Source organism: Suricata suricatta, chromosome 13 (genome assembly GCF_006229205.1).
Source record: "Suricata suricatta isolate VVHF042 chromosome 13, meerkat_22Aug2017_6uvM2_HiC, whole genome shotgun sequence".
Taxonomy (NCBI): domain Eukaryota; kingdom Metazoa; phylum Chordata; class Mammalia; order Carnivora; family Herpestidae; genus Suricata; species Suricata suricatta.
The window spans coordinates 10,823,052-10,837,769 of NC_043712.1; the positions used below are offsets into that span (position 1 = coordinate 10,823,052).

Sequence of the window (14,718 nt, forward strand, 5' to 3'; positions counted from 1 at the left end):
GCTGCTGGTTCCTTTCTACTTTAGATCTGTACCATTTTCTTGACTTTGAAAGTGAAAATGAGAATGTTCTCCTACCTTGGCTGATGGCAGCCCTGACCTTGGCCAGTGTTGGGAGAGCCTGCCTGTTTCAGGGACAGAAGGACTAACTTGCTGATGAGAATCTGCATTTCCTTTCATTATAATAATCATCCATCTCTTGAGAAGTGTGTGTCAAACCCTTTACAAACACTATTGCAAATCTTCAAAATCAGGCCATAAAGTAAATATCACAAGCTCCATTGTATGGATTAGGAAACTGAACGTCAGAGAGGTTTAGTGACTTAAACCACTGTCACACAGCTAAGAAATGGCAGAGCTTGCACTTGGAATGTAAGGCCATCGCATGTTAAAGCTTTCCTTACTAATATCCTCCAAAGTTTTAGAGAATAAGTTGCACCCATCACCAAGATTCTGTGAAAAAAATTTTTCATGTAGGCTTCTTGATGACTTGCTAATTACAGACTTATGTTTTTCATTCAGAAAACGTTAATAGAGCCTTTACTATGCACTGGGCACTATGCTAATTAAATGTTGCTAATAAAAGGTCCCAGTAGGAACCACATGGTATTTTCCATGTAAATTCCTTTTTCTGCCTTATTCTTTCAGAAGTAGTCCTAAATAAGGACTACAGTCAGTTCCTAAATTGAATTATGTATTTGGGTTATTCTGGACACGTGTTAACCCACCTTTGTGACTAAATATTTCCAGAGCAGATCAGGGCAAGTTCATGTTGTCCCCGAGGGCCAACCAGCTCAAGAGCCAAGTTAGTAGCTGACTCCTAATGCTCTCTGAGGACATGGTTGAACCACAAAGTTATATACTATGTGTACAATTAAGGTGTGAATTTTGCATTTGTCTTTGTAAAATGCATTGTATTTCCTGCCATTTCTAGAGGATTCTGGAAGCCATTCTTCCACTCAGCGTGGGCATGCTCAGAATCCCTGTGGGAGCTGCCAGTTCTAGATCCTTTATCCATGCTGTCTGTCGTGTCCTGAATCAGTCCCCACATGCCGCATCATGTATCCCATCTAGAATTTTTAGCAGTCTGAAATGTGCCTGATCACAGAGTGGGTGCTCAGTCCATGTGCATGGAGGACATCAGTTCGGACACAGCTATGAAGTGACTTCTGGATGACCGGAGTTGGGTCCAGTCAAATCTCTCTATCCTCACTGATGCCAGGAGATTTTGCATAGGGAACAACTGATGCTAAAGTTGGTGGGATTGTTGATATTCTTAGTGACAGGAATAAAAATCAATGAAGTGTGCTGTGGTAGAAACAGAAAAGCCTGGCTTTGCTCTGGCCTCCCCATTTACTAGCTTTGAGGTCACTGAACCTCTCTGAGCCTACCTTCTCTTCTGTCAAACATGAATAGTAATTACTACTGACACAAAGCAGGTGTTTCATAAATAGTAGGTACTATTTTTGTTATTAACAACTACATATTCATATTTATAGTTCTATTCATGGGAATGTATATAAATGGCCCAACAAAATCCAGTTGAAATACACAACCCCCAGGCAGAAAAGGAGTGATTAGGTAGACAGGTGTGGCTAAAATTCTTCTATATATACCAAACTCTGGGATATGTAGTTTTGTTAAAGATTGAATTCTAGGGGTGCCTAGGTGGCTTAGTCGGTTAGGTGTCCGACTTCAGCTCAGGTCATGATCTTGTGGTCCATGAGTTCAAGCCCCACATCGGGCTCTGTGCTGCCAGCTCAGAGCCTGGAACCTGCTTCGGATTCTGTGTCCTCCCTCTCTCTTTGCCCCTCCTCCACTCATGCTCTATCTCGCTCTCTCAAAAATAATGTTAAAAAATTTTTTTAAAAGATTAAATTCCAATATGTGAACATAAACTGTCATTTCTGTTGTGCAGCAAGTAGTCAGGAGGGCTTACTACAACCCTGGCATTGGGCATAGAAAGGGAGGAGAGAACAGCCCTTCACAAAAGAACTCAGGTCTCTGGGCAAGAATGGGAGAGCAGATTTTTTTTAAAGCTAAGAAGCAGCGAAGGACCAAGACATGGTGGAACACCCCATCAGGAGCTCCTCTGGGAGCAGGAGGACGGGATAAGGGCCAGGATTTCAATTCCAGACAGAAGAAGCAGGGAAGTGGCGTCTGCGGTGTGCCTGATGGGCAGGGAAGTGAACCATGTGTGTTAGCTGAACAAGGGAAATTATAGATTTCCAGATAAATCTCTTCGTAATATTTGGCTACACTTGACCCTGAGGTTTGAATAGAGAGGCCGAGCGGTAGACAAGTTAAGTTTTGAGTCCAAATCCTGGCTCTGGCCCCACTGAATACATGTCTTTGGGTGAATCACATAACATCTTTGAGCCTCTGTTTCCTCATCCATTGAGTATAGCTAAAAATAAGGTTCTCCGTGAAAAGCCTGGCAACCTGAAAATTTATTTGCTGTCGCCCATCGGAGCCCTCCATCATGATACGTGTGCATTTCCTTCAGCCCAAGACTGAGAGTACCAAGAGCCTTGGAGGAAGTTTTGGACCGTTTATGAGTAAAGTATGTTCCTGGTGGGAAAATGGCAGAGAGAAGAGATGGGGATCTGTACGTTATCGATGCTAGAGATTCTGTAGGAAGCTGTAGTGATACTGTGGGTTCTGTAGCTTCAAGTTCTCCATTTGATTTTTGAAATTAAAATGTAATTCATATACTGGAAACATTACCCTTTTTGAAAATGTGCATTTAAGTGGGGTTTTTGTATAGTCAAAAGGTTGTGCAACCATCACTACTATTTCCAGATCCATTAGGTTTTTTTATACATATTTTCTAATGTTTATTTTTGAGAGAGCACAACAGGGAAGGGGCAGAGAAAGAGAGAGAGAGGGAGACGCAGAATCTGAAGCAGGCTCCGGGCTCTGAGCTGTCAGCACAGAGCCCAATGTGGGGCTCACACTCACGAACTACAAGATCATGACCTGAGCTCAGTGATCAGTGGATCATGACCTGGATCCATTAGAAATGTAATATTCTTTATTGTTATTAAGGTATTTCATCCTTATTTAAAAGTATATTTTTAACCTTCCAAAAGCATATCCAGCAGAGAGCAAATACTCTGTGAGAATGAGCAGTCCATATAGGTGGTTGGCATCAGACCCCTCCAAGGTGCCCCTGTGCACAGACGCGGGGGATGCAGCCGAACAGCTTGTCCAGCCTCAGCATCGCGTGCCCACAACGGTGCAGACTTGCAAGGTTAGAGAGGACCTCGTGCCTCTTCCCCATGGGAATGGCCCTTCCCCAGCTAGGGGTGGTGGTTGTCGGCTCACCACCCGCCCTGGGCGGGGGCTGTCCTGACGGCAGCTTACTTGCCCTACGGCCCTCCATCTCTGTGGCTGCAGGTACATCGGAGCGGCAGAATCCGCCCTGCCGGTCCCAACATGGCTCGCCTCCCTCACTCCAGTTTCTGACTAGCCTCCGTGGAACATAGCTGACCCTGACCTCTGCTTATACGACCAAGCCTTGGCCTGGCTTTCCGTTTCTTGAGACACATCTGTATGTCATTCCTTACTCCTCCTTGACCTGGAGCCTGTCTTGGACCCAGGACTTAGAAAACTGTGGCGCTGCTATGGTACAGCATGGTGGTCTCTACGGCAAGAAGATTCTAGACACGTTCCTGGTCACCAGTAGAGCAGGGGCTACAGACCATGTAGTGCTGTCGTGCCTCAGCAGTGGAGGAAGTTACCTCATGACGGGACTTTGGGGACAAGTGCTCCCACCTCTCCATTCTGGGGACAAGGGAGAGTATGTGGGGCCACCAGCCCAGTGCTAGGCTCAGCATAATCTCTCGACCAGAGTGGATTTGTGATCATGCTTAAATATTTGAAAGACGGAGAGGCCAGGCTAAGAAATAATTGGCTGCTGTGCATCTTGGCATGTGACATATCTTAGTCCTGGAAAAACAAAAAGAAGAAAATTTCCCTACTTGTTATCAGTTGCATTTTGAATTTTTACAGTGCTGGGAGGGGGCTTCCTTTCTTTTGATTTATCCATAAACCTCTTTTGCGTGCTCTCCCTCTCTCTCTCTTCTCATTTCTTTCATACCTCACTCATTCATTCCTGCATTTCTGTGAGAGTCTCACTGGCTGCTGGTGGATCATAACGTGAGATTTCCCTTTGCATCTGGCTCTGGCTGTTATGGTTCTCATTGAACTCTCTGGGGCAATAGAGAGCCCTGTCTCCTGACCTTTTTTCCGTGATTAACTTCTCCTGCTACAGCAGTCTTAGCCATGGAGCCCTTCCTGATGTTTTCCAAGTATGTCTCCTTCCGGTAGACTGAGGAGGCACAAAAGGGCGGCCCACTTGAGGCTTTGATGTTGACCTTTCCAGGTTTGCATCCAGGCGTTACCTTTGCAGCTCATGTATTCGTTTAGGTTAGGTTCGGGGGGCTTAGAGCTCTGAAAGCTATCTCCCCCACGCCCCAAGGTTACCCCTGGAAGCCACAGGGCCCCACTCAGAAGGGCACTGCCCCCTCTCCCCCCTTTCACGCATCAGCTGCAGTGATAGACATGTGTCACATTAGCAAACCATCTCTAGTGCCTGACACCAGGCACACCCAGCCCCCCCACGGTTGTGAGCCCTGTGCGCTGGTCCCCAAAGCACAGGTGAGAGCTGGCAGTCTGCCTCCTCTCCCAGTGTGGGATTGCTCCTGTCCTCTCACGGGTCTTCATCCTGGGCTATTGCTCATAAATCAGGGAGGGCGGGGTGGAAACCAGGCGCGAAGTTAAATACCTTTTCCCCTAAGAGAACCTTGATTAACTCATGGCACTTGTGCCCCTTCTACTTTTCAAGCCGTATTTTCTGCCTCTGACCAGCTGTGACCTTTGTCGAGTCACTTAACCTGTTTGAGCCATAGATTCCTCTGTAAATTATGGAGATCAGCCTTTCAAGACTTGCTGCCTTGAAGAAGTGAGGTCCGCCCCACCGCACCTTGTCTGTTTCCTTACAGCAATTTACACACATACTCTAATGTGCTTATTTAAAGTCTGCTCTCAACTGTAAATTCCAGAGAGGCAGGGACCAGAGCTGTTCTCTCTCCTCTGTCCCCAGCCCAACGTGATGCCCGACACCTACTAATATTTGTTGGTTGACTGACCAGCATATGAGAGACACTGAGCACATAATAAATGTACCATAAGATGTTAGTTTTCTCTTTTCTGTCCCCAGTTGCCTTTTTAAAATGCAAGCTCCTGAGCAGCTAGTTTATTCGTCTCTATGGACGCCGTGAATCCTGTTACAATCCTGTTTCCCTGGCTGGGTGTCAGCAGCTGGAGTGTCATAGCCAAATTTGTGGCCTTCCCAGCCAGTGTGCAAAACCTCACCCCAGCTCCTGATTTTTCCCTTCGCCCCTATTTCCTTTCCTGATTTTGTTGCTGTATTAGCCTGCTTTAAAGCTTGTTTAGAATGAAAAAGAGTATCAATTCATTTAAGGTAGCAAGGCATACGGTTTTATTCTGACTTTGAAGTATCTACTTGCTGTTTTATTTTTCAATTACAGTTGTCACGTGACTTTTTTTTCTTAAGTTAGCATAATGGTTAAGGGAAACTCCTATTTAGCAGGAGTAGTATAAAAGACTTTGAAGTAGGGGTGCCTGGGGCTCAATCAGTTGAGTGTCCAGCTTCGGTTCAGGTCATGATCTCACGGTTCGTGGGTTTGAGTCCCGGGTCGGGCTCTGTGCTGACAGCTCAGAGCCTGGAGCCTGCTTCAGAGTCTGTGTCTCCCTCTCTCTCTGACCCTCCCCTGCTCACACTGTCTCTGTCTCTCAAAAATAAATAAAAACCACACACAAAAAAAGACTTTGAAGTAGAGGGGTTTGAGCTTGAATCTCCATTAACTGTGACCACGGGCAGGTTTCTGAGAATCCTTTTAATCTGTAAAATGGATGGTATAAATTGGATTCTTTGGGGATTAAATGAGACAAGGTGGCTAAAGCTTGCTGCAAGCCCTTGGGATTCGGTGTGCACGCAGCGAGGGAGGTGCTCCGCTGAGCTTTCTTCCGTCCTCCACACGTGGTAGACTCCGGGAAGCAGGAAACAGTCGGGCTCTCGTGGGGCTGACAGTCTAGAACAACCATGCAAATTAACCTGTGCTTTATGCCAATGGGCAACCCACACAAAAGCCTCTAAAAAGGGAGGTGTTTGCAACCCTGGGGTTCTGCGAGAAGTGCTCGATGCGCACACAGATTCAGAAGGACTTGGAGAGCTTGAGGCCCAGGGGACACCAGATGACTCAGGGCTCAGAGACAGATGGGGAACAAGAGGGCCCCTCTGGTGAGGGGAAGGGGGAGTGGGGTTGATGGGACCTGATGTGACACGGCCGCTGAGACTTGGTACAGCTGCTGGCCGGCCCTCAGCAAGCAGATTAGGGGAGACCTAATCTCCTTCCCCTCCTCCTCCCACCGGCCGCACAAAGGCTGGGCTTCTGGGAAACCTCTTGTCATGTCTCAGCAGAATAGACTTGGGTTCTAGTCTCTTCTGCCATGTACCAGCCATGTAACCTGCATGACCTTCATGTCTTCACCTCTGTGGTGGCAGTAGGAGTGGTACCTGCCTCACACTGTGTCTGCGAGGAGCCACTGAGAAAATGACTGGTGAGCCCCTAGCCTGATGCCGGCTCCTGACAAGCGTGCGGTAAACGAGGGCTGTTGTCGACTCCCTGTGCACACTGGCCTCGTACTGGGTGTGCTGGCCCTCATCCTGGGCACACTGGCCTCGTACTGGGCACACTGGCCTCGTACTGGGCGCACTGGCCCTCATCCTGGGCACACTGGCCTCGTACTGGGCACACTGGCCTCATCCTGGGCACACTGGCCCTCATACCGGCCTGGATATCGTCCATCTTGTCGCTCTCGGGGACACCAGAACTACTATATGTGCCCTCTCTGCCAAGATGTGCTGTGAGGTCTTCGAGCTCTTTTTCCCACCTCTTGTCCTTTAGCCTTGCCCACCCATGCCAGGCTCCGTTATTTCAGAGCAGAATTTGAAACCATTTGGCAAGCTGTATTTATGCTTTTGTTTCTTTTCCGAAAAAGAAAGAAAAGCTCAAATGAATGTGACTTCTTTCAGAGTTTGCCTTTCCTTTGAAAGTAGTGAACTGAGGAAAGACTTCTGGCCCCCCCTTGCCGGCCCATCCGGGGTGTGATTAAGGGGATGTGTGCGGGCCCTGCCGCATGCGAACTACATGCTGACTGTGCGTTTTCACGGGGAAAAGCAAAGCAAAGCAGCGGACCTTCCATTCCCGACCCCCGACCCCCAGCGCCCCAGCCCCAGGGGCTAGTAGCTAATTCCTTCCTGAGGTCGAAGAAGAGGTGTCTCTCACCTGGGGTTGGGGGCCCCCCCACCTCTCCACAAGTCCTCCCGCCCCTCCCCCTTTGTCCTGGGAAGCTTTCTTTTGTGTCTCTGAGCAGCCCCCCTTCTTTTATTAAACCTCACCCTTTTCCAGTTAGTAGCCACTCACCTCTGGGGAACATAATTAAGAGGGCTCTAGTTGTCTGGGGAAGCGAATTAAGCAAATTGTGGGAGTGCGGTCATCCTGAGCGGGGCCGCAAAGCCATTCCCGAGTCTGCAGGAGCTGTAGCCGAGTGGGGAACGAGCTCCTGCATAGAACTCACCTGTAAGAAGCTTCTCCGCATCACAGGCCTGAGCTCATGGGAGGACTCGGTGAGTGGCCCCCTTGGTACATCAGCACTTCTTTTGGCTTAAGTCCCAAGTGCATTCCCGGAGCCAGCACGGGCACAGCCGTCCAAAAGCCCCAGGTTTGAACTATAGATTCACTGTTTATTAGCTGTGTGACCTTGGGCAAGATACTTCACTTTTCTGAGCCTGTTTCCCAGTCTGAAAATGTGGATAATAGCGCTGCCTTGCAGAGTTGCCTTAAGAATTGTGTGTAAATAATGCCTAAAAGCAGCTGGCTTATGGGAGCTCGGTAACTATCAGTTCCTTTTCCCCCTTAGTAGGATTCAAATTAAACATCCCTCTCAGGTAAAGGTCATTACGTTGTCACTGCCTTGACACCACCAGCTTTCCTTTGCAGGGAAGGAGGAAGAAAGAATAGTTTTTATTCTTCCAGAACATAACTGATGAAGTCAGATAGTGCAATAATTCCCAGAGAACAAAGGCCTAATAGAGACATACCCAATTTCGCTATTCAGAAATGCACGATGCATCCCACAGTTGCTGTCAGCCATAGGGCAGTTGTGACACAGTTGTCATGGCCTGCCTCTGTATGAACTTGGGCATAGCTGTTAATATTATCACCGCTTCAATTATGTGCATTATTGGTTCTGCACAGGTTGTGTCTAAATGCCATTTAAAATGGCTTCAAAATCTCACTTAGAACCGCCATTAAAACGTAAAGTCACTGTGAATGCTGAAAGGCACCAACAGCAGAGAAGCCTGTGTTCATTTGCTGTTAGTTAAACAGATGTTTGCACCGCTGTGTTCTTGAGAAGCAACAGACAAGTTCTTGTGGGGACCTAATAAAGGAAGATAGATTCTAGATGAAGTTTGATGATATCTTGTTACCAAGGTACCCTTGCAAGAACAAGGACGTTGATGCCTGAATCACAAAATGATACAGAATGGTCGAACTCCAAATGTGAAAGAGTTTTTTAGGAGTCGTTTAGTCGTTTAAACAAATTTATTTTACTGTATTTGCCTTTAACATATGCTTAAGAAGGCTAAGTGGTTTTGAAAGTTTGTCATTCTAAGTGGTGAGAAAGTAACGAATCCTAGTTTACTTGGGATTTTTTGCATTCTTGGTGGTTCTGTAAAACCAAGGGTAAAGGTTGCCTTCTGACAAAAGTGTGAAGCAACGTACTGAACTCAGGAAATTGACGGTGACAAGAGTGTGCTTGGAGTCAGACCCCTCGTGTGGACGTGATGTGTATCGAGCCCCCTCCCCGCCCCTGTCGTGGAGTCATGACTGTCCTCACCAGGACTTTGCCGGGTACCACTCAGAACCTTGAACAGGAAGCCATTCTGTGGGCACTTGGAGAAGGGGTCCCGTGGGACCAGCCATGAAAGGCACTCGAAAAGAACCCATCTGGGCCTGAGCGGTTACTGAGCCTGGCACTTGGTGTGTGATCTCTGACCCTTGCAGCAGCCCTGAGAGATTCCCACCGGGACGACAGGCCCTGCCCTTTTATTTATTTATTTATTTATTTATTTATTTATTTATTTATTTATTATTTTTAAAATTCCACTTTATTTTTGAGAGAGAGAGAGAGAGGCCAAACATGAGCGGGGGAGGGGCAGAGAAAGAGAGAGACACAGAACCTGAACTCGAACTCACAAACCACTAGATCATGACCTGAGCCACCCAGATGCCCCCCGTCCTGTCCTTTTAGAAAGCACATTGCCAAAATATAACAAAAGATATATAAAAAAAAAAAAACCAGTCCCACCCTTTGATTTAGTGATTCCATAATTGGGAATTCTTGCACACGAGGTGGTTCATTTTCATCATGTCACTTGCAGTGAAAAGTTGGAAGCGACTTCATGTAACTCTGGAAATAGGGGGCAGTAAATGATGGCACATTCATGCTTGGTGGACTATCACACAGTCTTGAATCACAAAGATGGTAGTCTAACTTGGGAAACATGACTGTGGCCGCTGAGAAAATGATAACATTATGTGCACTCTGTAATTTCAAAGATAGAAATACATTCATTTTTGTGGGCCACTGTTGGGTGGGTAAAAGGTGAAAACAAAAGTAGCCTTCTGGTGATGCGATCCCCTCTCCCCTAAAGTTCTCCTTACCATAAAAAGCCAAAGCAAAGAGGTTTCCAAAGAAAACAAATCAGTAGTTGCAATAACTATAGAGGTTTATGGAGAACAGAAACTTTCAGGACCCACCTAGAATGACCCAGTTACATATTTGCTACATGGAGATGTTAAGGAGACTTTGGTTTTCTCTCTTTTTTTTTTCTATTTTCCTCTCCCCATTTGGAATTTGTAATTAGTATCTTTGCCTAGCAAAAATGAAGTCAATTCAGGGATGTATTTGAGGTTTTGTAAGCAAATGATGACAGTGTGAAAGGTATTTGTCTAAATTTGCATTTATACAAAAGCTGGGCTGCTGTGATTTCAGAGTAAATGTGCTTTCAATATTTTCTAAATACAGAGCTGTTGCGGCCCTAACAATACTTGGCTAAGAAATTGCACTTCTATGATAGGCTGTAATTACTCTTTGGAAAATTATTGGTCTTAAAAAAAAATGCCTACCTAATGATACCTAATGGGTGAGTCTCACTTTGTCCCTTTTTGCCTCCGTAGTCACTTCTGCAAGACTGCTGTTCCCCTCTTTCAAAATACCACTGATTTTTATTGCAGGACAAAAGGGCATGGCACTAAAACCTATGTATTTAAAATTCTAGAAAGCGTTTCTTTTTCAGGTAAGAGCCTTGAGTTGTGCAGAGACTTATGCCATTATTTACTTTTACCTTTTTCTCACAGTTGTTTAAATGGTCTCTTTCTGTACATTAACTCATCGGCTGGAATTTCATTTCTGAAATTCTAATTAAAACCCCCGCGTCATTTGTCAATTGCATGATTCAGTGCAGGAGCTGGAAAAGTTGATCAGATTTGGCTAAATATTACGGACTGCAGTTTTTCCTCCCTTCTGTGCATTAGGCTGTGCCACTGGACAAATTAATAAGTGGCCATTTTTCTGGAATTCTGCACTCTTCCTGCTTCCTTTCATTACATTAGGCAAGGTTCCACTAGATGAGACATTTGCAGGCTTAAGACTTCCTGCCAGGGTTCAGACTTTGTATTTTTGACATTGAAGCTGTCGTGTTCCTGAAGCTACTTAATTAGAAACACATTCATTTCGGTGTACACTGGGAAAAGCTTGGACAGCAGAGCCTGGCGCGCCGGGAAGCCTGAGCATTTGTGTAGCCGACAGCTAAACCAGTGGTTTACAGTTTAGGGGGAAAAAGTATCGCAGGGCATTTCCTTGCCCCTAGAAGCGAAGAGAAGCTGAGTGTGTACCGCAGATACCTTTTTGTAAAAAGGACAGAGGAAGAAGAAGAAAGCAAAGACAACTCCACTTTCAGTGCAGTTGTGTGTATAATTCTTTGGCTATTATCAAAGACAAAAGTCTTCTAGAAGAATAGTTCCCAAACTGTGCTGCTAATATTCAAGTCTGTTTTACAGGCTCCCAAGATATATTACTGCTGAGATCTGTAGTAAGGAGGACATTTTATATTCTGGGGAAGGAGTTTTGCTTGAAGAATTTTATTTGTTGAATGGTAATGAGGGAATTGTGCCCTTTCTTATTTTTTAAATGTTTGAGCAATTTAAAAATGCACATCTGATGTTTAAAAGCCTTTATTCCCTATCCATCGCTTTCAGGATAAAGCCTAAACTCCTTAGTATTCAAGTGGAAGCACCCCTCTCCTTTCTCATTTCTTACCCACTCTGGTTCCCCCAACGCTGTCCCTGAGAAAGCCATCCTTGTAGATGCACTTCGCTCTCCTGGCTGCCCCAGAAAAAGGTGCCTGGTCACCTTGGTCCAAGCCAGGTACCTTTCCTCTAGGCCCATAGAATACACTTGACCTTTCGTAGGATGTGTCGCATACCAGAGAGACAAATGGAAAAGGTGCCCCTCACGCACTGTTCCTCCTCCTTCCTGACCACCCTCCCCAGCCCCCCAGGAAATACACACGTGGGAGGTGGGCCCTGGGATTTTATGTGCAATAAGATGAAGTCAGTGTGGCCTAGAAGAAGAAACATGATAGCCACCAGGTTTGCTGCTCCCTGTGTTTGGTGGCATTAGACCAGTGATTTCAGCTCTCTGGGCATGTCCTCTCCTCTGTAAACTGGGGATGTTTACCTGATGCCCTTGTTGGGGTGGGTTAGGAAAGATGGATTTGCAGTTCCTCACATAACACCTAGCACATTTATTATTGGTAAGTAGCGTAATAAGTTGTAATGTGTGTGCGCATGCACCCGCATGCGCACACACATACATGCACACTCTCCTGGAACCAAAGGACATCAGTCCGTAATGCCCATGTTTTATGAGCTATGGAGTTTGGTTCTCATCTTCTGCGAACCATTGCACTGTGAGTGAGGCAGGTGGAAGGGTTTTGTGAATTGTAGTGTCGTTGGGTGGCATGTGTGCATCAGGGAAGGGAGGCTTGCTCGAAGTTTCCCCTGTACTTAGGCCAGTCAGAATGGACAGTTAGATCACACCTCTTGGTGTCAGAAGGAAACAGCAAATCAAAGAGAAAACAAATCAGTCTTCTTTGAAACCTATTCTGCCTTCCGTTCAACCCTGTCAACTGCTTTTTCTGTGGTAATTGTGGCGGTTCTAGTGTCCATCCGTGCCAGGAACTATACTAATCGCTTGATGTGTGTGTTCTCTCATTCTGATCATAAGCTGCCAGTTTGATTCCGGTATCCCATTTTAAAGATAAGGCGACTGAGGCTGTGAGGTCACATAGCTGCTCCTTAGGGATTAATGCCAAGGTCGGTGCTTTTCCCACCGCTCTTGCTGCCGCTAATGCTGCCCACATTTTGAAATTCTTCTGAAGTTTCTAGACTTGGGAACAAAATGTCACATTAGGATTTTTGTTGTGAAAGGAAATGTAACTGTGCATACGTTTATTAAAACAGTTTTTCTCCAAATAGTGAACCATCTGTAATTTTCTGTCAGAAGCAACAGACACTAAAGCAGCTGTGTGTCTCTGTTTCTCTTCACAGTGCTCCCATGCCCTACCTCATAGGAATCCATTTAAGTTTAATGGAGGTAAGTTGGCGCCTTTCCTCCCCAGATCTCTCTACTCGCGGCTCTGTTTTGCTACGTGGCAGTGGGGACGACCCGGCCTCGGGAGTCACAGCTCGGCACACGGGCGCGTGTCGAACCCACACCTCATGCGCAGCCCCCCTCCCCAGTGCATGGAGCTGAGCATTCGGCGGAGACCCTTTCCACTGGGCTCCGCTTTCCAGTGTTTTTCCGCTTTGCTTGGAGATTGTCAGTTTTCATGGGTGAGGGAGTGAGGTTCAAAGAGGCAGGAGGAAAGGGTTCTTTGAGGGTTTGAACGAGGGAAGGGAAATTGTTTGCTTCTCAAAATGATGTTGATTATAAATCGCTCTAACAGTACTGGGTTTTTGATTGTCAAAAATGTGGAATAAAAAAGTAGGTAGACGTATAAAGAAGAAAGTTAAAAAGTATCCACAATACCATTAGTCCAGACTCAACTACTATTAGCATTTTATTATCATTCCTAGTCTCTAATCTGTGAATATATATTTTGTTATCAATATTCATAACTGATATGTATTTTTACGTATATATAATTTTATGTCTGTTTCACTTAATATTATGGCATGGAGATTTCTACATATTTTTAATCCATTCTCAATAAGAGTACTTTTTAATTTGTTGCCTGTCAGTCCACTGTTTGGATATACCACAACCTAACCATTTTCCTATTATTGTGGGACACTTAGGTTATCTATCATTTTTCCCTATTATAAATAGCATTTCAGTGGACATCTTTATGCATAAAGCTTTCTCCTCATCCTGACTTATTTCTTTAGCACAGAACCCCCCAAAGTAGAAATGCTTGGTCAAAGCTAGGAATCTGGTGCCAGATTGCTTTCTGCATGGCTGTACCAATTAGATAGCAGTTCTTTTAAAGGGCTTTTGTGTGCTTTTGTAAGTGCCATTGGTTTGTAGACACGAACCTTAAGCTTTTCCCTCCTCGAGAGAGAGCTTAAATTTGTACTAGAGCAAAATGGGATGGGAGGTGGGGGGCTTGCCTGTTTTGCACAGGAGATAAGCTCCCAGAGGGAAAAATCTAGAGCCCTGTCCGTCTGTGATGATGCTTTGCATGTCTTAAAGGAAGTGCTGCTTCTCTTCTTCTGTTGCCTTCATTTCACGTCGACGAGGACCACCTGCTTCTCCACTAACTGTTGCACACTGCGCTATTGTGCTTACGAAAATGAAACAAGTTGGTTATCGAAAAACCTGTTTGTTTGACATTGAGAATCTTGATCAAAATAGACCACAGAAATCTGCTCAAATTTCTAATTTGACAGGACGGCCATGTGGCTCCTACATTCTGTTAACAGTTCCTCCTTGTCATCACCCAGCCCTGAGCACATACAGTACACAGTTTATGGACGATCTCGGATGGTGTATTTAGATCAGATTGAAGAGATTTCTTCTGTGTTTTACCTTTGTCAAGTTAGGGTTGTATTCAAGGCTCCTGTGCGAAAAATTGAAAATGAATACTTTTCTAAGCGACCTTTCATGCCAATTGCTGCAGAGTTTGAAACACAAATCTAAAGACCATTTGGTCTATCAGAGTCCACAGCTCTTGCCTGCCCCTCCTCCTGCCTTCCAGGCAGGCACAGGCTTTTTCAGACTCCTTTTCATGTCCCTTTACCTTCAGCATTGTCCACATTTCTAGTCATAGCTTGCTTTTCTGCTCCATATGCCTTCTGGTCATCTCTTGTAAGGCTTTTGCTTCAGCTGCCAAAGTGATATCAGTGACTCTCAGCTCTGAGTCTAACTCTGACGTCTCTTTCTCTGAACTTCAGATGCAAAGTTTCAAGTGCTGGATTCACCTAATGTACTCCAGATGTCTCAGACTCCGTCTTCCCCAGGCAGTGCATTATGTACACACACACACACACACACACACACACA

The 14,718-nt window shown here is 45.6% G+C and overlaps 1 protein-coding gene across 3 annotated transcripts in view; it reads left to right on the forward strand.

Annotated features, from left to right (window-relative positions):
* DENND1A (DENN domain containing 1A) overlaps positions 1-14,718 on the forward strand; it is a 452,638-nt gene that overhangs the window by 245,152 nt on the left and 192,768 nt on the right. For all 3 annotated transcript variants that reach the window (XM_029920022.1, XM_029920020.1, XM_029920021.1), the window contains one exon: positions 12,765-12,810. In XM_029920022.1, the coding sequence (XP_029775882.1) occupies positions 12,765-12,810 (46 nt within the window). The remainder of the gene's footprint in view (positions 1-12,764; positions 12,811-14,718) is intronic.